Source organism: Salvelinus namaycush, chromosome 1, assembly GCF_016432855.1.
Source record: "Salvelinus namaycush isolate Seneca chromosome 1, SaNama_1.0, whole genome shotgun sequence".
NCBI lineage: Eukaryota > Metazoa > Chordata > Actinopteri > Salmoniformes > Salmonidae > Salvelinus > Salvelinus namaycush.
The window spans coordinates 7,230,157-7,253,497 of record NC_052307.1 but is presented as its reverse complement, the minus strand read 5'-3'; the positions used below and the strand labels follow the sequence as shown (position 1 = coordinate 7,253,497).

The 23,341-nt window shown below is 44.5% G+C and overlaps 1 protein-coding gene across 2 annotated transcripts in view; it reads left to right on the top strand.

The window, feature by feature from the left end:
• Window positions 1-23,341, top strand: part of si:ch73-72b7.1 (netrin receptor UNC5C) — a 292,685-nt gene that overhangs the window by 159,314 nt on the left and 110,030 nt on the right. For both annotated transcript variants that reach the window (XM_038988248.1, XM_038987844.1), the window contains exon 3: window positions 5,982-6,125. In XM_038988248.1, the coding sequence (XP_038844176.1) occupies window positions 5,982-6,125 (144 nt within the window). The remainder of the gene's footprint in view (window positions 1-5,981; window positions 6,126-23,341) is intronic.

The following is a 23,341-nucleotide window of genomic DNA, read 5'->3' as shown; positions in this document are numbered from 1 at the left end:
TGTAAAATCTTGGTTGGTGAGCGGACCCCAGACCTCACAACCATAAAGGGCAATGGGCTCTATGACTGATTCAAGTATTTTTAGCCAGATCCTAATTGGTATGTTGAAATTTATGTTCCTTTTGATGGCATAGAATGCCCTTCTTGCCTTGTCTCTCAGATCGTTCACAGCTTTGTGGAAGTTACCTGTGGTGCTGATGTTTAGGCCGAGGTATGTATAGTTTTTTGTGTGCTCTAGGGCAACGGTGTCTAGATGGAATTTGTGGTCCTGGCGACTGGACCTTTTTTGGAACACCATTATTTTGGTCTTACTGAGATTTACTGTCAGGGCCCAGGTCTGACAGAATCTGTGCAGAAGATCTAGGTGCTGCTGTAGGCCCTCCTTGGTTGGTGACAGAAGCACCAGATCATCAGCAAACAGTAGACATTTGACTTCGGATTCTAGTAGGGTGAGACCGGGTGCTGCAGACTGTTCTAGTGCCCGCGCCAATTCGTTGATATATATGTTGAAGAGGGTGGGGCTTAAGCTGCATCCCTGTCTCACCCCACGACCCTGTGTGAAGAAATGTGTGTGTTTTTTGCCAATTTTAACCGCACACTTGTTGTTTGTGTACATGGATTTTATAATGTCGTATGTTTTACCCCCAACACCACTTTCCATCAATTTGTATAGCAGACCCTCATGCCAAATTGAGTCGAAGGCTTTTTTGAAATCAACAAAGCATGAGAAGACTTTGCCTTTGTTTTGGTTTGTTTGGTTGTCAATTAGGGTGTGTAGGGTGAATACATGGTCTGTTGTACGGTAATTTGGTAAAAAGCCAATTTGACATTTGCTCAGTACATTGTGTTCATTGAGGAAATGTACGAGTCTGCTGTTAATGATAATGCAGAGTATTTTACCAAGGTTACTGTTGACGCATATTCCACGGTAGTTATTGGGGTCAAATTTGTCTCCACTTTTGTGGATTGGGGTGATCAGTCCTTGGTTCCAAATATTGGGGAAGATGCCAGAGCTAAGGACGATGTTAAAGAGTTTTAGTATAGCCAATTGGAATTTGTTGTCTGTATATTTGATCATTTCATTAAGGATACCATCAACACCACAGGCCTTTTTGGGTTGGAGGGTTTTTATTTTGTCCTGTAACTCATTCAAGGTAATTGGAGAATCCAGTGGGTTCTGGTAGTCTTAGTTGATTCTAGGATTTGTATTTGATCATGTATATGTTTTTGCTCTTTATTCTTTGTTATAGAGCCAAAAAGATTGGAGAAGTGGTTTACCCATACATCTCCATTTTGGATAGATAATTCTTCGTGTTGTTGTTTGTTTAGTGTTTTCCAATTTTCCCAGAATTGGTTAGAGTCTATGGATTCTTCAATTACATTGAGCTGATTTCTGACATGCTGTTCCTTCTTTTTCCGTAGTGTATTTCTGTATTGTTTTAGTGATTCACCATAGTGAAGGCGTAGACTCAGGTTTTCCGGGTCTCTATGTTTTTGGTTGGACAGGTTTCTCAATTTATTTCTTAGATTTTTGCATTCTTCATCAAACCATTTGTCATTGTTGTTCATTTTCTTCGGTTTTTTATTTGAGATTTTTAGATTTGATAGGGAAGCTGAGAGGTCAAATATACTGTTAAGATTTTCTACTGTCTCTCTCTGTCTCTCTGTCTCTCTGTCTGTCTCTATCAATTCAAATAATTCCCTCTATCTGTCTCTCTCTCTCTCTGTCTCTCTCTGTCTCTCTCTCTGTCCCTCTCTCTGTCTCTCTGTCTTTCCCTCTCTCTGTGTCCTTCTCTCTATCAATTCAATTCATTATCTCTCTCTCTCTGTCTCTCTTTCTCTCTCTCACTCTCACTCTTTTCCTCACTCTCTGCTGTATCTGACTGTGACTGCTGAGGAGGAGATCCACAGTATCTATGTCTCCCCTCTCTCTCCTTTGTGTCTCCTCTCTTTGTGTCTGTGTGAGGTTCTTATAAAACAATAGTGCCACAAGGCTCTTAAGTTCTCTCTGTTCCCCCAAGGCCCATTTTGACCCGCTGGTGATCGTATTCAAAACATCCTTTGAGTTCCTTTTCCATGGTTTCTCTCTCTGTATTCTCCAAAGGAATCTCCAGCCTTTTATTCGAAAGGGAGAGACTTCAGTTATGTCTGCGAGAGGAGCTGCCTGCTCTTCTTCTTTATTCATGCACACGCTGTGCAAGCGGGTAAAGAAGTGGTTGATTAGCGAGAGAAGTGGTGAATTGTCTTTCGGCCCAGTCAAAAACGATGACTGAATTGACTAAATTCCCATGCAGTTAGAATATGCGGCAAAACCTTGATAGTGATAGATATCATCTTGAAAGCTGTGGCAAATCTATGGGGCCCTCCCCAAGTTTGTGTTTTCAGACTTAGTTTGATGTCGAGGATGTCTACCTGTAAAGTAAAGCTCCAGTGGTTCCTGTTGGTGTTTTCAATGTTCAGAAATCAGATGTTCCCATTTGGAGATGCCAGTCAGCAAGTTTGTTCTCCTGGCGTGTGTGTGCGTGCGTGCGTGCGTGCGTGCGTGCGTGCGTGCGTGCGTGCGTGCGTGCGTGCGTGCGTGCGTGCGTGCGTGCGTGCGTGCGTGCGTGCGTGCATGCGAGCAGTAGAAGAACAGAAAGCCCAAACTCAGAGTGGCACGACTCCATTCCTAAACATATTCACCAAATAAATGACTGCCTGCCGAGAATACAACACGTTTTAGTATTATCAGCACCATGGATTATCTCTGGGCCCATTGTGTGTAATGGCTATGCCTGTCATGACTTCTAGGACTGTCTCTCTACTCCTCTTGTTCTTTCTGTCTACTGTCTCTCTCTACTCCTCTTGTTCTTTCTGTCTACTGTCTCTCTCCTCCTCTTGTTCTGTCTGTCTACTGTCTCTCTCTACTCCTCTTGTTCTGTCTGTCTACTGTCTCTCTCTACTCCTCTTGTTCTGTCTGTCTACTGTCTCTCTCTACTCCTCTTGTTCTGTCTGTCTACTGTCTCTCTCTACTCCTCTTGTTCTGTCTGTCTACTGTCTCTCTCTACTCCTCTTGTTCTGTCTGTCTACTGTCTCTCTCTGCTCCTCTTGTTCTGTCTGTCTACTGTCTCTCTCTACTTCTCTTGTTCTGTCTGTCTACTGTCTCTCTCTGCTCCTCTTGTTCTGTCTGTCTACTGTCTCTCTCTGCTCCTCTTGTTCTGTCTGTCTACTGTCTCTCTCTACTCCTCTTGTTCTGTCTGTCTACTGTCTCTCTCTACTCCTCTTGTTCTGTCTGTCTACTGTCTCTCTCTACTCCTCTTGTTCTGTCTGTCTACTGTCTCTCTCTACTCCTCTTATTCTGTCTGTCTACTGTCTCTCTCTACTCCTCTTGTTCTGTCTGTCTACTGTCTCTCTCTACTCCTCTTGTTCTGTCTGTCTACTGTCTCTCTCTACTCCTCTTATTCTGTCTGTCTACTGTCTCTCTCTACTCCTCTTGTTCTGTCTGTCTACTGTCTCTCTCTACTCTTCTTGTTCTGTCTGTCTACTGTCTCTCTCTACTCCTCTTGTTCTGTCTGTCTACTGTCTCTCTCTACTCCTCTTGTTCTGTCTGTCTACTGTCTCTCTCTACTCCTGTTATTCTGTCTGTCTACTGTCTCTCTCTACTCCTCTTGTTCTGTCTGTCTACTGTCTCTCTCTACTCCTCTTGTTCTGTCTGTCTACTGTCTCTCTCTACTCCTCTTGTTCTGTCTGTCTACTGTCTCTCTCTCCTCCTCTTGTTCTGTCTGTCTACTGTCTCTCTCTACTCCTCTTGTTCTGTCTGTCTACTGTCTCTCTCTGCTCCTCTTGTTCTGTCTGTCTACTGTCTCTCTCTACTCCTCTTATTCTGTCTGTCTACTGTCTCTCTCTACTCCTCTTGTTCTGTCTGTCTACTGTCTCTCTCTCCTCCTCTTGTTCTGTCTGTCTACTGTCTCTCTCTACTCCTCTTGTTCTGTCTGTCTACTGTCTCTCTCTGCTCCTCTTGTTCTGTCTGTCTACTGTCTCTCTCTACTCCTCTTATTCTGTCTGTCTACTGTCTCTCTCTACTCCTCTTGTTCTGTCTGTCTACTGTCTCTCTCTCCTCCTCTTGTTCTGTCTGTCTACTGTCTCTCTCTACTCCTCTTGTTCTGTCTGTCTACTGTCTCTCTCTACTCCTCTTGTTCTGTCTGTCTACTGTCTCTCTCTCCTCCTCTTGTTCTGTCTGTCTACTGTCTCTCTACTCCTCCTCCTCCCTCTCTGTACCAGGGTGTTATTTATCTCTATTTCTTTTCCTCTCTTCCTGCCCCGCTCTCTCTCCTTGTTACTTTTATTTCACACACACACACACACAAGCACGCACACACACACACACACACACACACAAGCACACACATACAGTAGGATCTCTGTGTTACATCACTGTTCCTCTACAGTAGGATCTCTGTGTTACATCACTGTTCCTCTACAGTAGGATCTCTGTGTTACAGCACTGTTCCTCTACAGTAGGATCTCTGTGTTACAGCACTGTTCCTCTACAGTAGGATCTCTGTGTTACATCACTGTTCCTCTACAGTAGGATCTCTGTGTTACATCACTGTTCCTCTACAGTAGGATCTCTGTGTTACAGCACTGTTCCTCTACAGTAGGATCTCTGTGTTACAGCACTGTTCCTCTACAGTAGGATCTCTGTGTTACATCACTGTTCCTCTACAGTAGGATCTCTGTGTTACAACAGTCTTCCTCCTGGCTCTTCCACCTTGACGGCTGTAGTTTGAATTTTGCATGAGCACTAAGCTGGAGCTCCGACTCCCTACCGAGGAGCCTGCCCGATTGTTATAAAGAGTCTGTGTAAATCTCCTGAACCTGAAATAAACAGCCAAGTGATTTTCTCTCCCTCCCTCCCTCCACCTCCCTCTCTCTTCCTCCCTCCACCTCCCTCTCTCTTCCTCCCTCCACTTCCCTCTCTCCCTTCCTCCACCTCCCTCTCTCTCCCTCCCTCCCTCTACCTCCCTCTCTCTTCCCCCCTCCACCTCCCTGCTCCCTCCTTCGCCCCCCTGCATCTGCTACTTAAAGCCCTGGTAATTCAGTGCAGTGGTTTCAGAAGATACATGGGAAAGAGGAAGAGGAGTGATAGCAAGGAAAGAGAAAGAACATTCTTTGAGTTTAACACTGTACTGTATGTACAGGTTTGTGTGGTCCACATGTTCTAGCTATGGACATTGGCTCTTACCTCTGTTGAAGTTCAAATCAGGCTTGACATGTGTAACCAAATCTGTCCCAATGTCTCATAATGATTTTACTGCATATTTGCAGTGCCATTCCAACAATACTATCAATGCACTGCCCATGTAATCTCAATGTGTAATGTAATATAATGGGCATGTAATCTCAATGTGTAATGTAATATAATGGGCATGTAATCTCAATGTGTAATGTAATATATTGGCCATGTAATCTCAATGTGTAATGTAATATAATGGCCATGTAATCTCAATGTGTAATGTAATATAATGGCCATGTAATCTCAATGTGTAATGTAATATAATGGCAATGTAATCTCAATGTGTAATGTAATATATTGGCCATGTAATCTCAATGTGTAATGTAATATAATGGCCATGTAATCTCAATGTGTAATATAATGGCCATGTAATCTCAATGTGTAATGTAATATATTGGCCATGTAATCTCAATGTGTAATGTAATATAATGGCCATGTAATCTCAATGTGTAATGTAATATAATGGCCATGTAATCTCAATGTGTAATGTAATATAATGGCCATGTAATCTCAATGTGTAATGTAATATAATGGCCATGTAATCTCAATGTGTAATGTAATATATTGGCCATGTATTCTCAATGATGTGTATCTAAGTGCTGTATGGCACTTAGAGTATCCACACAGATGTTGTGTATGTCCACTGAATATCCCTCTCAGAGAGTGTACTGTGTGTGTTGACGCCAGTATCTCTCTTCCCTGTGCAGGACTGGTGGTGCGTGAGGCCAGCATCGAGATCTTTCGGCAGCAGGTAGACGAGCTGTTTGGGCCAGAGGACTTCTGGTGTCAGTGTGTAGCCTGGAGCTCTGCAGGGACCACCAAGAGCCGTAAAGCCCACGTCCGCATCGCATGTGAGTCGCACACACACACACACACGCATATGCACGCACATACACGCACACGCACACGCACACACACAGACGGGCACTAACACAGACACACACGTCAGCACATTCCCCCCTGCTGAATCTCAGCAGTGCCCTATCACACGCTGAGAGGTTTCACTGCAGGACGTCGTTTATAAGGGGGAATGGCTTGTCGAAGACGAAGCTTACGTTTCAATCTCCAGGCCAGTCTCTGAATCTCTGAATCGGAATCTGATGTACTGATCTTACAGTCCCCTCTCTGACTGGTCAGTAATAATACTGATCTTATAGTCCCCTCTCTGACTGGTCAGTAATAATATTGATCTTACAGTCCTCTCTCTGACTGGTCAGTAATAATACTGATCTTACAGTCCCCTCTCTGACTGGTCAGTAATAATACTGATCTTACAGTCCCCTCTCTGACTGGTCAGTAATAATACTGATCTTACAGTCCCCTCTTTGACTGGCCAGTAATAATACTGATCTTACAGTCCTCTCTCTGACTGGCCAGTAATAATACTGATCTTACAGTCCTCTCTCTGACTGGTCAGTAATAATACTGATCTTACAGTCCACTCTCTGACTGGCCAGTAATAATACTGATCTTACAGTCCCCTCTTTGACTGGTCAGTAATAATACTGATCTTACAGTCCCCTCTCTGACTGGTCAGTAATAATACTGATCTTACAGTCCCCTCTCTGACTGGCCAGTAATAATACTGATCTTACAGTCCCCTCTCTGACTGGCCAGTAATAATACTGATCTTACAGTCCCCTCTCTGACTGGTCAGTAATAATACTGATCTTACAGTCCCCTCTCTGACTGGTCAGTAATAATACTGATCTTACAGTCCCCTCTCTGACTGGTCAGTAATAATACTGATCTTACAGTCCCCTCTCTGACTGGTCAGTAATAATACTGATCTTACAGTCCCCTCTCTGACTGGTCAGTAATAATACTGATCTTACAGTCCCCTCTCTGACTGGTCAGTAATAATACTGATCTTACAGTCCCCTCTCTGACTGGTCAGTAATAATACTGATCTTACAGTCCCCTCTCTGACTGGTCAGTAATAATACTGATCTTACAGTCCCCTCTCTGACTGGTCAGTAATAATACTGATCTTACAGTCCCCTCTCTGACTGGTCAGTAATAATACTGATCTTACAGTCCCCTCTCTGACTGGTCAGTAATAATACTGATCTTACAGTCCTCTCTCTGACTGGCCAGTAATAATACTGATCTTACAGTCCTCTCTCTGACTGGTCAGTAATAATACTGATCTTACAGTCCTCTCTCTGACTGGTCAGTAATAATACTGATCTTACAGTCCCCTCTCTGACTGGTCAGTAATAATACTGATCTTACAGTCCCCTCTCTGACTGGTCAGTAATAATACTGATCTTACAGTCCCCTCTCTGACTGGTCAGTAATAATACTGATCTTACAGTCCCCTCTCTGACTGGTCAGTAATAATACTGATCTTACAGTCCCCTCTCTGACTGGTCAGTAATAATACTGATCTTACAGTCCCCTCTCTGACTGGTCAGTAATAATACTGATCTTACAGTCCCCTCTCTGACTGGTCAGTAATAATACTGATCTTACAGTCCCCTCTCTGACTGGTCAGTAATAATACTGATCTTACAGTCCTCTCTCTGACTGGCCAGTAATAATACTGATCTTACAGTCCTCTCTCTGACTGGTCAGTAATAATACTGATCTTACAGTCCTCTCTCTGACTGGTCAGTAATAATACTGATCTTACAGTCCCCTCTCTGACTGGTCAGTAATAATACTGATCTTACAGTCCCCTCTCTGACTGGTCAGTAATAATACTGATCTTACAGTCCCCTCTCTGACTGGTCAGTAATAATACTGATCTTACAGTCCCCTCTCTGACTGGTCAGTAATAATACTGATCTTACAGTCCCCTCTCTGACTGGTCAGTAATAATACTGATCTTACAGTCCCCTCTCTGACTGGTCAGTAATAATACTGATCTTACAGTCCCCTCTCTGACTGGTCAGTAATAATACTGATCTTACAGTCCTCTCTCTGACTGGTCAGTAATAATACTGATCTTACAGTCCCCTCTCTGACTGGTCAGTAATAATACTGATCTTACAGTCCCCTCTCTGACTGGTCAGTAATAATACTGATCTTACAGTCCCCTCTCTGACTGGTCAGTAATAATACTGATCTTACAGTCCCCTCTCCCCTCTATGAATGTGGTCCCAGTACTTCCTGTAGAACGTGTTGGTCTTGCTCTATAGCTGAAAAATACTGCCCTCTCCCTGGGCTTAGTGGGGTTGTCTGGAGGTCAACAGGAGAGACGGTGGTCATTGTGACGGATGGGTCACTGAGGCCATACGGGTACACAGGATAGTCAAACAGATCGGATAGTTTAAGGTCTAATATAACGGAGCATTTATTCAAGTTTCATTCAGTAGTCTGGAAAGCAGGATGTCTGGGGGAGATTCCTGACGGTCTCGTAAATTCTCCACGCCGCTCTCCTCCGCCGGCATCACATGACTAGTCCTGCGAGCCCCATGAAAGGCAGGTAATGTGCTGATTTTGGCTGGGGACCGGACCGAGGTGAAACTGTTGATGGGACTGGGGCAGTTATTTACTTAGCCAGACAGCGTGTGGCCCTTTCCAAAGGAAAGAGAGAGATCAGAGAGAAAGAAGGAGAGATCAGGGAGATAGAGAGAGAGAAGGGGATATCAGGGAAAAAGAGGGAGTGAGAGAGAGAAGGAGAGATCACAGAGAAAGAGGGAGGGAGAGAGAAGGAGAGATCAGGGAGAAAGAGGGAGTGAGAGAGAGAATGAGAGATCAGGGAGAAAGAGGGAGGGAGAGAGAGAAGGAGAGATCAGGGAGAAAGAGGGATGGAGAGAGAGAAGGAGAGATCACAGAGAAAGAGGGAGGGAGAGAGAGAAGGAGAGATCAGGGAGAAAGAGGGAGTGAGAGAGAGAAGGAGAGATCAGGGAGAAAGAGGGAGAGAGAGAGAGAAGGAGAGATCACAGAGAAAGAGGGAGGGAGAGAGAAGGAGAGATCAGGGAGAAAGAGGGAGTGAGAGAGAGAAGGAGAGATCAGGGAGAAAGAGGGAGGGAGAGAGAGAAGGAGAGATCAGGGAGAAAGAGGGAGGGAGAGAGAGGGAGAGATCAGGGAGAAAGAGGGAGGGAGAGAGAGAAGGAGAGATCAGGGAGAAAGAGGGAGGGAGAGAGAGAAGGAGAGATCACAGAGAAAGAGGGAGGGAGAGAGAAGGAGAGATCAGGGAGAAAGAGGGAGTGAGAGAGAGAAGGAGAGATCAGGGAGAAAGAGGGAGGGAGAGAGAGAAGGAGAGATCAGGGAGAAAGAGGGAGGGAGAGAGAGAAGGAGAGATCACAGAGAAAGAGGGAGGGAGAGAGAAGGAGAGATCAGGGAGAAAGAGGGAGTGAGAGAGAGAAGGAGAGATCAGGGAGAAAGAGGGAGGGAGAGAGAGAAGGAGAGATCAGGGAAAACGTGGAGAGAGGGAGCTCTGATGGCAGTAACAGTTCTGTCTCATCTCCTCCATAGGGCTTCCTCACTGCTGGAAGCTCACAGGGATGTCACAACTCACTAGGTCTGGATAAATGCTCTGCCCGTCCACTTTGACTACCAACTCTACTCACTGGGTTGCAGGTCCACAGTAGGAATGCTTGTCTCTGAGTCGACACGGAAATTCTTTAGATCCAACAGAGAGAACTGTGGATGAAATACACATAATAATGTCATTTTTTTGGAAGTTGGAGTTGGTTGTAAATTTGAAGAATCGAAGAAAGGGACTTAAGGTATGATTTTAAGCAGCAACTGTAAAGCGCCTGTTTTATTCCATTCAGATGTCCTATCTTTCCCACAGAGGACCTCTTTCATTCAGTCGTATTGGAGGACAGACTGACTTGCCCCTCTACTGTTGACTGGACCACCCGTTCTTCCTATATGATCATGTTCAAAATGACGAGGGCTTAGCGTGGCTTTGCCCTTGGTTCATTTGTCCCACAGCATGTGCAAGCAAACTTTGTGAGCGCTCCCTGGGAGCAGTCGTCGCTCAGGGTTATTTTACGGTTGGCCGTGTAACTTCTACAATGTCGTCAGCCTGGAACGTGACCGTGGCTTTGGTAGTCGCCCCCAGTCACTGTTTCTGTCTCTATCACCAGCTACAACTGTGTTGCACATGGTCAGGAGTGATATCCGTCCACCCCAGGCAATTACCTGTACTTCAAATCAAACTAAATCCTTTCTCCTTTCCTATAAGAATCTCCACTTCAGATTAAAATGCTTTCTGGCAGGCAACCTTGCTGAGCAAATGCATTCCCTTCCGTGCAATGGAAAGAAAGTGAGACCCATTTAACCCCCCCCCCCACCTCTTTTTCCTAGCGCCAACAGGCTGTTTAATCATTGGTAAAGTAACACTTTAGGGCGATAAATAAATGTGCACTTTGTTGTTGGAAAATGGTGATCAATGTTTTAGCCATAAAAGCTCCGGGGTGGTATGTATAGTCCATACACATAATTGAGGATATTAATTGTGTCTGTGATTTGTTGTTCCTACCGTAGCAGGGCACTTAAACGGTGACTTATCGGCAGATGCTGGGAACCTTTTCGATCTGTGATAAAGCAGAGGACACACTGTATGCACACACACACACACACACACACACACACACACACACACACACACACACACACACACACACACACACACACACACACACACACACACACACACACACACACACACACACACACACACACACACACACACACACACACACACACACACACACACACACACACAGGGTCACAAACTCTCTTGCCGATGATTTAGCTCACCATCACATCAAGCCTTTCTCCTTCAATAGATCAGCTCTGTGGCAGGCCGTAAGCACCGGGACAAACTGAGCTCTCTTAGACCAGACATTTCAGAGGCCAGCAATTTGTTCTGTCACCACTGCTGATGCGTGTGCGTGCATAGCAATCAGGAGGCGAGGCCCAAAGGAAGCCAGCCAGCCAGTCCTGTGGGCAGTGCGTCTGCGTCTGTGTTTGTGCCTGTCTCCCGTTTAGTGCTTGGTGGAGTTTTTTGGGCGTGACTGGCTTTCTCAGTGGGTTACAGTACAGTAGCAGACATACACCAACACACAGAAACACCAGCGTCTCCACCCTAGCCACTGAACCGTTCTCCAGCTGCCTAGCTACCTAGCTGCTCCAAGATAAGTGTTGAGAAAATGTCTATAAAGTCCAGTGGGAACGGACAGAGAGAAGTGAGAAGAAGTGCTTGTTCTCTAATGACATCGACTGTGATTCTAACGTTGTTTACCTTCAGTTCTCGGGAATGGAAAAAAGTGGTGTAAAAACACATGAATGTCAAACAACATGACTAAGCATGGCAGAAGCCTTGGGTGACTCAGACAGTGAGAAAGACAGTGGGAAAACAAGGATGTAGAAACCGCGGCAGGGCTGTGTTCCATATGGCACACTATTCTTTATACCCAGCTAACACAAAACATTCTGAGAACCATATATTTCTTAGCGCTTGGTGAGAGTGTGGTTGTCCTATGGTTATTTTGCATACAACCTTCCCACAACGTTCTGGGAATGGTGCAGGAAAGTTGCTTGGCTTTGGGACATTCTCAGCACTTTTTAAGGAACTTTACAAAAAACTTGTATGACCTTATTAACAGAACATTTTCCTAAAAGTTCAAACATGATTACATTTAATTTCAATTTGGGTAATGTTCTAGGAACGTTCTCCAACTGGTTTGACATTGGGAATGTTCTCAAATAGTTCATAGAACGTTAAGAAACAACGTTATTCTGTTAGAATTTCAGTACTTCAGCAAAGGGGTCGGAACATAAGAACATTTTTTGAGGAAAAAAAACAGAACCTGGAACGAAAGAGATCTATACTAGTTCAAAAACAGAACCGTTATTTTAAAAGCATGGGAACTGATTAATATCGTTATTTTACGTTCCAGGCATTTTTTTGCAGTACCACAAAAAAAAGGCAACAAAGCGCCTGTGCAAGCCCTTGCTCTGTCACTCAGAAATGTCTTCCAGTGTCTGTCTGCCAGCTGAAAGTCTTTGCCAGTGTATGTGCGTGTATTGGCTACCTGCCCCTCCCCCCGCCAAGTTAGTGCCGTGTCCTTAGCTAGCTATGTTGTGCTAGGTAGCGGATATGCTAACGTTAGCTAGCTAAACATTTTGCTATGGGCTGGCACTGGCAGTATGGGTTCATGGAAAGTGAATTAAATTGTTTCATATTGACAAACCACAGTCTACCCTACAGATGTTACAAGTGTGATTCAGAAATTATGGAGAGAGATTTTTCTTTTTAAATAACCTAGTTTAAAAAAAGGTTAAATTAAATTAAAATGAGGGAAGATGTACTTTTTCAATGCTAATTAAGCATACTATTGTTATCACATTTCACATTATATGTATTAAAGCCTGGTGTCGTTCTATTGCAGCTCTGCACACACAAGTGTTTTTTACCTTCCGTTTTGTACACCAGCTTCAAACAGCTGAAAATACAATATTTTTGCTCATGAAAAATATATTTCACAGCGGTTTAGACGGTACAATAATTATATACACAATTAATGCTTGTTTTGTCACATAAATTGAAATTAGGCAAACTATTTTTTAAACCAGGAAATGGCAAAACGTTTTTTTTTGCATATTGCACCTTTAAGATTGGGCATATATAACACCCATTTAGTATAATTGCTCTGCTGAGCGGTGTAAGAGTATGTGGGGAGAGTTGGCGCTGTTCAACAGCACAAAGTTTTGAGAGGTGTTTCTGTGGCAACAGAATGTTCTAAATTAGGAACTTACAGATCACGTTGTTACGCAGCAGCAGGCCAAGGTAGAGGAGTATTTAAACAGTGTCAGCTGATATCATTTGATATTTGGGAGTGTTATGAGATAACGAAAAGTGAAGATGTTTTAATGTCACATACACCAGAAAGTTTTTTTCTTTTACAGAGTCAGCCATAGTAGTACAGCACCCAGGGTGCAAATTAGCGTTAAGTGCCTTGCTCAAGGGCACATCGGTAGATGTTTTACCTTGTCGGCTCACGGATTCAAACCAACGACCTTTTGGTTACTGGCTCAATGCTCTAACCACTAGGCTACCTGCCGCCTTGTGAAAGTAAAAATATAACGACAAAAGTAGCAATGTAACTGTAACCTCTCCCTCTTCTAGAGAGGTCCATAGCAGAGTTACAGTGCACACGAAAATCAACACCATCCCCCATGAGTCCTTGCTCCAGAATATAGACGGTGATGAACACTCCACATCCCCGAAGCAAATCGCGTAGTGTGTGTCTCTACGTCTCCTGAGCCCTCCTAAAGCACTTTTCATTTCCTCTGGATCTGGATAGAAATTGCTCTCATAGCCAACTTTTCACTTTAGCGTGATAAAGAGGGAAGGGAATTGCTTCTAGCCCCGTATCGCGAAAGTTCAACAAACCAAGGGATGCGTTTTGCTGCTGGTCTTTTTCTTCTTTTCAGGATTTTTTTAGGCTACATCCTGGTAATGAACTTTTGTAAGGAGGCATCATGTTTGATTCAGTTTGTTCATTCCCTAGAGGATTTATGACTGAAAATATGAACACAGAGATAGACAAGTTATATTGTGTGTGTGTCGCTGCCTTTCTTTGGTAGGCCTTAGACAGTAGTACATCCATAAGAATTTGCTAAGCAATGTGCAAGCGAGTGTTTCTGTTATTGAGCGGGGTACTGCTGAGCTGTGGGCTCCAGCCTTCTCCGTCTTCGTTTGCCATTGAAAGGTTGCTATCCTTGATGAAATACCTATAGAGTGACTTTGAGCCTACAAGTACAACATCATCCACCACCTAGCTGACAGACCAGTTGATTAAGAACTCACTAGGGACTAGGAGAGAGAAAGGACACAGGAGTCACACACACCGACACATACCGACACACACACACACACACACACACACACACACACACACACACACACACACACACACACACACACACACACACACACACACACACACACACACACACACACACACACACACACACTGTCCTCACTTGGAAGTTGTGTTTAAAAAGACACCTTGAACAAGGTACAGTACTGTATAGTAGTACCCCACCCTGTTCTAGTCTAGAAGGTTAGATGTATAGTAGTACTCCACCCTGTTCTAGTCTAGAAGGTTAGATGTATAGTAGTACTCCACCCTGTTCTAGTCTAGAAGGTTAGATGTATAGTAGTACTCCACCCTGTTCTAGTCTAGAAGGTTAGATGTATAGTAGTACTCCACCCTGTTCTAGTCTAGAAGGTTAGATGTATAGTAGTACCCCACCCTGTTCTATTCTAGAAGGCTTAACATCTCTAACAAAGATATCTGAGGAGTATAGCAGTTTCACATTGAAACAAAGAGAAATATCTAGCTTTGCTTAAATGACTTCTTTGATTGGACAGGAATAAAAGGAAAGAGAGAGACAGAGAGACCGAGAGAGAGTGAGAGATTGAAAGAGAGAGAGAGAGAGCTTTGGCAAGCACTAGTCCACCAGGCAGGCAAAGTCCCCCAACCTCCCCAAAAAACAGTGCTTCTGTACAATTTATGAGGGCTGCTGTTTCTAATCCACAGTTGTAGGAACATGACCAATTAATTCCACCCACCCGGGCCCGGAATTCCTGCTCAAACCTCAGGAGACGTGCTAGGGCGTAATGGAATAAAAACGCTGGCAATTGGTGAGAGTGGTTTGAACCCAGAAATCCCTAACAGGCCTGAGATACCGACTCATAAAGGTACGCTTGAAAAGAAGGGCAGGGGGAGGAGAGAGAAATGCGCCTTTGGTGCAAATTATTGTAGTAATGGGCCACCAGCTTTCTGCAGCCGTAAACAATTTGCTGCACCAGTTGTTGTCAGTGGCAGTGAGAGAGGGGGTCTCCTTTTCCTAACCTGGAGAGGCTGAGGCAGCAGAGAGAAGGAGCTAGTGCTGCTGATAAACACTCCCCAGACAGAGGAGAGTCAGGCACCAGCTTTAGCACTATGGCAACCCGCACCAGAGACTGTTGTCCATTGGTGGTAGCCAGAAATCAAATCAAATATCAAATCAAATCAAATGTTATTGTTCACATACACATGGTTAGCAGATGTTAATGCGAGTGTAGCGAAATGTTTGTGCTTCTAGTCCCGACAATGCAGTAATATCTAACAAGTAATCTAAAAAATTCACAACAACTACCTTATACACACAAATGTAAGGGATGAATAAGAATATGTACATATAAATATATGGATGAGCGATGGCCGTGCGGCATAGGCAAGATGCAATAGATGGTATAGAATACAGTATATACATATGGGATGAGTAATGTAGGATATGTAAACATTATTAAAGTGGCGTTATTTAAAGTGACTAGTGATACATTTATTAAGTCCATTTATTAAAGTGGCCAGAGATTTGAGTCTGTATGTTGACAGCAGCTTCTCTATGTTAGTGATGGCTGTTTAAAAGTCTGATGCCCTTGAGATAGAAGCTGTTTTTCAGTCTCTCGGTCCCAGCTTTGATGCAGCTCTACTGACCTCGCCTTCTGGATGGTAGCGAGGTGAACAGGCAGTGGCTCGGGTGGTTGTTGTCCTTGATGATCTTTTTACCTTCCTGTGACATTGGGTGCTGTAGGTGTCCTGGAGGGCAGGTAGTTGGCCCTTGGTGATGCGTTGTGTAGACCGCACTACCGTCTGGAGAGCCTTGCGGTTGAGGGCGGTGCAGTTGCCGTACCAGGCGGTGATACACCCCGACAGGATGCTCTCGATTGTGCATCTGTAAAAGTTTGTGAGTGTTTTAGGTGACAAGCCAAATTTCTTCAGCCTCCTAAGGTTGAAGAGGCTCTGTTGCGCCTTCTTCACCACGCTGTCTGTGTGGGTGGACCATTTCAGTCTGTCCGTGATGTGTACGCCGAGGAACTTAAAACTTTCCACCTTCTCCACTACTGTCCCGTCGATGTGGATGGGGGATGCTCCCCTGAAGTTCCTGAAGTCCATGATCATCTCCTTTGTTCTGTTGACGTTGAGTGAGAGGTTATTTTCCTGACACCACACTCCGAGGGCCCTCCTCCCTGTAGGCTGTCTCATCGTTGTTGGAAATCAAGCCTACCACTGTAAATTGCAAACTTGATGATTGAGTTGGAAGCATTCATGGCCCCGCAGTCATGGGTGAACAGGGAGTACAGAAGAGGGCTGAGAACGCATCCTTGTGGGGCCCCAGTGTTGAAGATCAGTGGGGGGGAGATGTTGTTTCCTACCTTCACAACCTGGGGGTGGCCTGTCAGAAAGTCCAGGACCCAGTTGCACAGGGCGGGGTCGAGACCCAGGGGCTCGAGCTTAATGACGAGTTTGGAGGGTACTATGGTATTGAATGCTGAGCTGTAGTCAATGAAAAGCATTCTTACATAGGTGTACCCTTTTGGCCAGATGGGATAGGGCAGTGTACAGTGGGATGGTGATTGCATTGTCAGTGGACCTATTGGGGCGGTAAGCAAATTGGAGTGGGTCTAGGGTATCAGGAATGGTGGAGGTGATATGCTCCTTGACTAGTCTTTCAAAGCACTTCATGATGACAGAAATGAGTGCAACGGGCGATAGTCATTTAGTTCCGTTACCTTAGCTTTCTTGGGAACAGGAACAATGTTGGCCATCTTGATGCATGTGGGAACAGCAGACTGGGATAAGGATTGATTGAGTATGTCCGCAAACACACCAGCCAGCTGGTCTATTTGTCTGGGAGCAAGACGTCGATGTCCGCGACGTGGCTGGTTTTTTATTTTTGTAATCTGTGATTGACTGTAGATCCTGCCACATACGTCTTGTGTTTGAGCCGTTGAATTGCGGCTCTACTTTGTCTCTATACTGACACTTCGCTTGTTTGATTGCCTTGCGGAGGGAATAGCTGCACTGTTTGTATTCGGTCATGTTTCCAGTCACCTTGCCATGATTAAAAGCGGTGGTTCACGCTTTCAGTTTTGCGCGAATGCTGCCATCAATCCACGGTTTCTGGTTAGGAAATAGTCACAGTGGGTCCGACATCTCTGATGCACTTGCTAATAAACTAGCTCTCCGAGTCAGCGTATACATCTATGATGTTGTCTGAGGCTATCAGGAACATATCCCAGTCCACGTGATCGAAGCAATCCTGAAGCGTGGAATCCGATTGGTCAGACCAGCGTTGGACAGACCTGAGCACGGGCGTTTCCTGTTTTAGTTTCTGTCTATAGGCTGGGAGCAACAAAATGGAGTCATGGTCAGATTTGCCGAGGCATGGCAGGGGAGGGCTTTGTATGCATTGCGGAAGTTAAAGTAGCAGTGATCCAGAATGCTAGCAGCCCATGTCGCGCATTCGATATGCTGATAGAATTTAGGAAGTGGGGGGGATATACACGGCTGTGACTATAATCAAAGAGAATTCTCTTGGAAGATAATGTGGTCTGGCCATAGGGCAGTTCGGGCAAATGCCAGATGGGCTGGTCCATCTTTAAGCTAGTAGGCCTGTCTAAACAGTTTTTAATTATTTGGCTAATAACGCGGGCCTCGAGGGGAAACAATGGGCTGGTGTGTTAGAGATGCCTGGGCTTATTTCTGGTCCTAGTCTGTCCCTGGTGGCAGCGTGGGATCTCTCCTTCTTACAGGCTTCCAGGAGTTAAGGATATTGAAGGCACTGCCAACAGTTTACTCTATACCAGTTGCAGCTACTATTTCCTCAAATCTCAGTCTTTGTCAGAAGAAGTTTCATAGAAATCGTTTTAAGCTTGATACCTATTCTCCTCCCAACACACTGGACTTTCAGAGGGGATACCTTTCTCAACACACTGGACTTTCAGAGGGGATACCTTTCTCAACACACTGGACTTTCAGAGGGGATACCCGCCCAAAGTTTTCCCTTTGAGTGTTTTGAATACTTAAATACTTGAATACTTAAAGTGTTATTTGAGTGTTCTGAATACTTAAAGAATTGACCCATTCCCCTATAACTTTTGTAATAATGTATATAGTCACCAGTCATTTAGGTGTCCCGTGCTGTCAATGGGCTAAGGTGAGAGAAATGTGTTGTTCTGCTGCTGCTGGTTGATTGGTTGATTAGAGAGAGATGTCAGGAAGAGTAAGTAAGTGATCACAGTGTTCTCTCTCTCTCTCTCTCTCCTTCTATTACATTCCGGTCAGCCTCCACGCCGTTCCCTTTCCTGAGGTTATTACAGGTGGGCTGTCAGAAAAAGCTCCACTACTCTGTCGCTGAGTGGGGGTTGACAATGTCCCCGAAACATCCTTCAGCCTTCTCCTTCGCTGATAGGACATTTCAAAATGTCAACACTTCTCACTTAGCACTGAGAATGGAAGAAAGCATTCATTGTACAACTACTTTATTAAATAATTTTTTTAACTGCCTGCCTCACATCATATTATTTGAATGTGACCCTTTAAGAATTGCACTAGACTTATTTTATGAAAGCATACCGTCTGTATCTGTCTGTTTCCGTCTGTCTCCGTCTTTTTCCGTCTGTATCCATCTGTCCCTCCGTCGGTCTCTGTTTGTCCCTCCGTCTGTCTCCGTCTGTCCCTCCGTCTGTCTCCGTCGGTCTCCGTCTGTCCCTCCGTCTGTCTCCGTCGGTATCCGTCTGTATCCATCTGTCCCTCTGTCCGTCTCCGTCTGTCCTTCCGTCGGTCTCCGTCTGTCCTTCCGTCTGTCTCCGTCGGTCTCCGTCTGTCCCTCCGTCTGTCTCCGTCGGTATCCGTCTGTATCCATCTGTCCCTCCGCCCGTCTCCGTCTGTCCTTCCGTCCGTCTCCGTCGGTCTCCGTCTGTATCCGTCTGTCTCCGTCTGTCTCCGTCGGTCTCCGTCGGTCTCCATCTGTATCTGTCGGTCTCCGTCGGTCTCCATCTGTATCCGTCTGTCTCCGTCGGTCTCCGTCTGTGTCGGTCTCCGTCTGTATCCGTCTGTCTCCGTCGGTCGCCGTCGGTCTCCATCTGTATCCGTCTGTCTCCGTCTGTATCCGTCTGTCTCCGTCTGTCTCCGTCGGTCTCCGTCTGTCTCCGTCTGTCTCCGTTTGTCTCCGTCGGTCTCCGTCTGTATCCGTCTGTCTCCGTCTGTCTCCGTCTGTCTCCGTCGGTCTCCATCTGTCTCCGTCTGTCTCCGTCGGTCTCCGTCTGTATCCGTCTGTCTCCGTCTGTCTCCGTCTGTCTCCGTCTGTCTCCGTCGGTCTCCGTCTGTCTCCGTCGGTCTCCGTCTGTCTCCGTCTGTCTCCGTCTGTCTCCGTCGGTCTCCGTCTGTATCCGTCTGTCTCCGTCGGTCTCCGTCGGTCTCCATCTGTCTCCGTCGGTCTCCATCTGTCTCCGTCTGTCTCCGTCTGTCTCCGTCGGTCTCCGTCTGTATCCGTCTGTCTCCGTCTGTCTCCGTCGGTCTCCGTCTGTCTCCGTCGGTCTCCGTCTGTCTCCGTCTGTCTCCGTCTGTCTCCGTCGGTCTCCGTCTGTATCCGTCTGTCTCCGTCGGTCTCCGTCGGTCTCCATCTGTCTCCGTCGGTCTCCATCTGTCTCCGTCGGTATCCGTCTGTATCCGTCGGTCTCCGTCTGTCTCTGTCTGTCTCTGTCTGTATCTGTCTGTCTTTCTCCGTCTGTCTCCATCTGTATCCGTCTGTATCCGTCTGTCTCCGTCTGTATCCGTCTGTCTCCGTCGGTCTCCGTCGGTCTCCATCTGTCTCCGTCGGTCTCCATCTGTCTCCGTCGGTATCCGTCTGTATCCGTCGGTCTCCGTCTGTCTCTGTCTGTCTCTGTCTGTATCTGTCTGTCTTTCTCCGTCTGTCTCCATCTGTATCCGTCTGTCTCGAGTCTGTCTCGAGTTTGTCTCTGTCTGTCTCTGTCTGCCTCCATCTGTATCCGTCTGTCTCTCCGTCTGTCTCTGTCTGTATCTGTCCATCTGCCTCTGTCTGTCTCCGTCTGTCCCCATCTGTATCCGTCTGTCTCTCCATCTGTATCTGTCTGTCTCGAGTCTGTCTCCATCTGTGTCCATCTGTCTTTCTCCGTCTGTATCTGTCCGTCTGTCTCTGTCTGTCTCCGTCTGTCTCCGTCTGTATCTGTTTGTCTGTATCTGTCTGTATTTATCTGTCTGTCCCTATCTGTCTATTTCTGTCTATATCTATCTGTCTGCCTCTGTCTGTCTATATTTTTCTGTCTCTGTCTGTGGTTCTTCCTTTAAAAGTTTTGAGTTTATGCCACAACCATTAGTGGTAGATGGTGTCATTCTGTCATTGCACCACACTATCACAAGGGGGAGTTAGAACGCTGATCTATCGGTAGTCTAAACTGTTGCAATTAATGGAGGTGTTTTCAGTCTGAGAGTCTCTCCTCTGGCACTAGAGTCCTGCATCAGGCAACACCAAAAAAATGTCGGTGGTCGTGGAGTTAAGAGAGAACTTGAGTAAATACAATGGGGGAATTTCACTTGACATGTGGAGTGATGATTATCGAAAAATAGGCACGTTGGGTTTCTCTCTCTCTAAAAATGGAGGAAAAGTAAGGAACTTGTCTGTCGGCCCTGCATTAAAAACCAAAATTGGTTAAAGAAAATAGTGATTTATAAAAATATATACCGATTCCATGGCACATAGTTTATGAATTGACACGCAATTTTCCGTTTATTATAACTGACTGCAGGCCTAAAAGCTATGGGTTTAAGCTTCTAAATTAATTATTATATTGAAGATAGAAGCCGCCTCCTAATGAGTTCCGAAAGCCGATCTGTGAACCAACGATTATTATTATTACTGAATTTGGGGACTGGTGTTGGTAAATCAATCAGATTTTTATTTGGAAATGTTAGAACTATTTTGCTCTTCACTTGCAGTCACTTAGTAGCTTAGGCTTACAGTACTCTGGACCAGTCCCTACAGTACTCTGGACCGGTCCCGTTGTACAGCGCCATATTGTTCTAACTGAAACCCGTGATTGTAAAATGAATCAGCTGATGCATTGGTCCAGAGCCAGGTGGTATTGGCGGAGAGTCAGGCAGAGAATGACGCGTTGAAGAGGGCGAGGAACGATATGGAGTCACAATCCATGCCAGGCACACCTGTGAGCTCTGGAACTCCACCTCCTGTTTGTGGACTCTGCAAACAACGTGTTCTTGATGAAAATACCTGTCTAAATGCCTTCTCTTTAAACATTTGGATAATAAAGCATTTAAAGGCTGACATTGTTTGATTTTAATACTTCTGACATCCAAAATTCTAACTCCACCCATAACCATTGGTCTTTTAAACATTCCCAGGAGGCATGGATTATTATAACCTACTGCAGGCCTAAAAGTTATGGGAGCAAAGAAAGTTTCCATGATGGGCTATTAGCAGGACAATAGACTTCAATCTTTACAAAAAGATAGCTTGGGCTAAGTGTGGGGAAAAAATCCTAAAGTTTTACGTTTCTAACTACAAACATCATGCAACCGCAAAAAGTCGGGTAAAACATCAACATCTTTATGCTTTCGTTAATAAAATAATAAAAATACTCTTTCAAAATGCAGATGTTTATTTCAACTATCAGCAGACTCTTGCCGAGTTTAGGGACTTTAAATATATGAATGGATCCATAACGAATTACTATGGGAATAAATGGAAGAGGAAGGTGGAAGGGGGAAAAAAGTAAGGAACTGTCGGCCCTGGAGGTATTTTGAAAACACGACAGAAATATTGTAATAAAGTAGGCTAATGAAGGCAAGACATTGTTGCTTACTGGAACGCCCAAAGTTATCCAATAGTTATAATATGATTTGAAGCAATAGCCTACCTGCGTGTGGTCAACTATTTCAGCACCGTTTCACGCTGCTCTGAGACAAGCAAAACGACTTAATAAACATACATTTTAAAACAGTAAAAAAAAAAAAGTGAATTCAATAATATATTTGTACCACTGTAGATGCTGCGGTCAGTTTGGGTTGAGTCCTATTGTAAAGTGTAGCCTATAAAAGCCAAAATGGGCAAACGTACAATGTATTCAATTCTTAAGTACTCTAAAACTAGATTTTCCCCAACAAAAAAATGCATCAACCCCTACAAATATATAAATGTATTATTAACCCTGCATTGTAATTGTATAAAAGCCCCTTAGATATTAATTTAGAATCCTCTGAATTTAATTTAATCTACTAGTGTACAAGGACATTTTATTGATCTGTCAGTATTTTCATTTAGAGATTCCGGTAAACTCTTTGATGTTTCCTTTTATGTGTCCTACCAATTATTATTGGATTATTCACCATGGCAACCAATTAAATTAATTTCTTAGTTAGGTTGGCTTTTGTTGAGAACCCGTTTTCATTTGATATTTCTGTTTTTGACCAAATGTAAGTCAGAACAAATACTTATTTCACTTTTATAATATTCCTGTTGCATATAGATGCTGTGTTTTTAGTTGATGGTCAATATTAAAAACAGTCGAAAGCATTTGTGAATTCAATCGCTTTATTGTTTAATTATTTAAGGCTTCTTTCTCTTCTCTGTGCTGGAGTTCTTTTAAGAATAAAGTAGGCTAATGAAGGCAACAAATTGTTGCTTACTGTAACACGCAAAGTCATCCAATTGTTATTATAGGATTTGAGACAAGCATGGTGACTGGTCTTGATAAATCAATGATATTTTTATTTTCCCTGAATCTCCGTTTGGGTATTGGTTAGACTACAATTAGGGTGTGTAAATGTTAGGATTATTTTGCTCTTCGCCATATTTTCCTAACGGAAACCCTGAGGGTTTCGTTTTTCATTTTTCTTGGAATAGAAGCACCATAATATTAATCTAATTAATTAAGCGAAATTAAGCTGTGCAGCAGTACGACACAAATTTTAAAGGAAGAACCACTGTATTTGTCTGTGTCCATCTATCCTGTCTCTATCTGTCTGTATCTGTCTCTATCTGCCTGTCTCTATCTGCCTGTCTCTATCTGTCTGTCTCTGTCCCTCTGTCTCTATCTGTCTGTCTCTATCTGTCTGTCTCTATCTGTCTGTCTCTGTCTCTGTCTGTCTCTGTCTCTGTCTCTGTCTCTATCTGTCTGTATCATTCTGTATTTGTCAAGGTCAACTCACATCTTGTGCTGTTTGACTAAATCCCTACATATACTCACCATGATAGTAACAATGTGTACTAGATCTGATCTGCATAACAT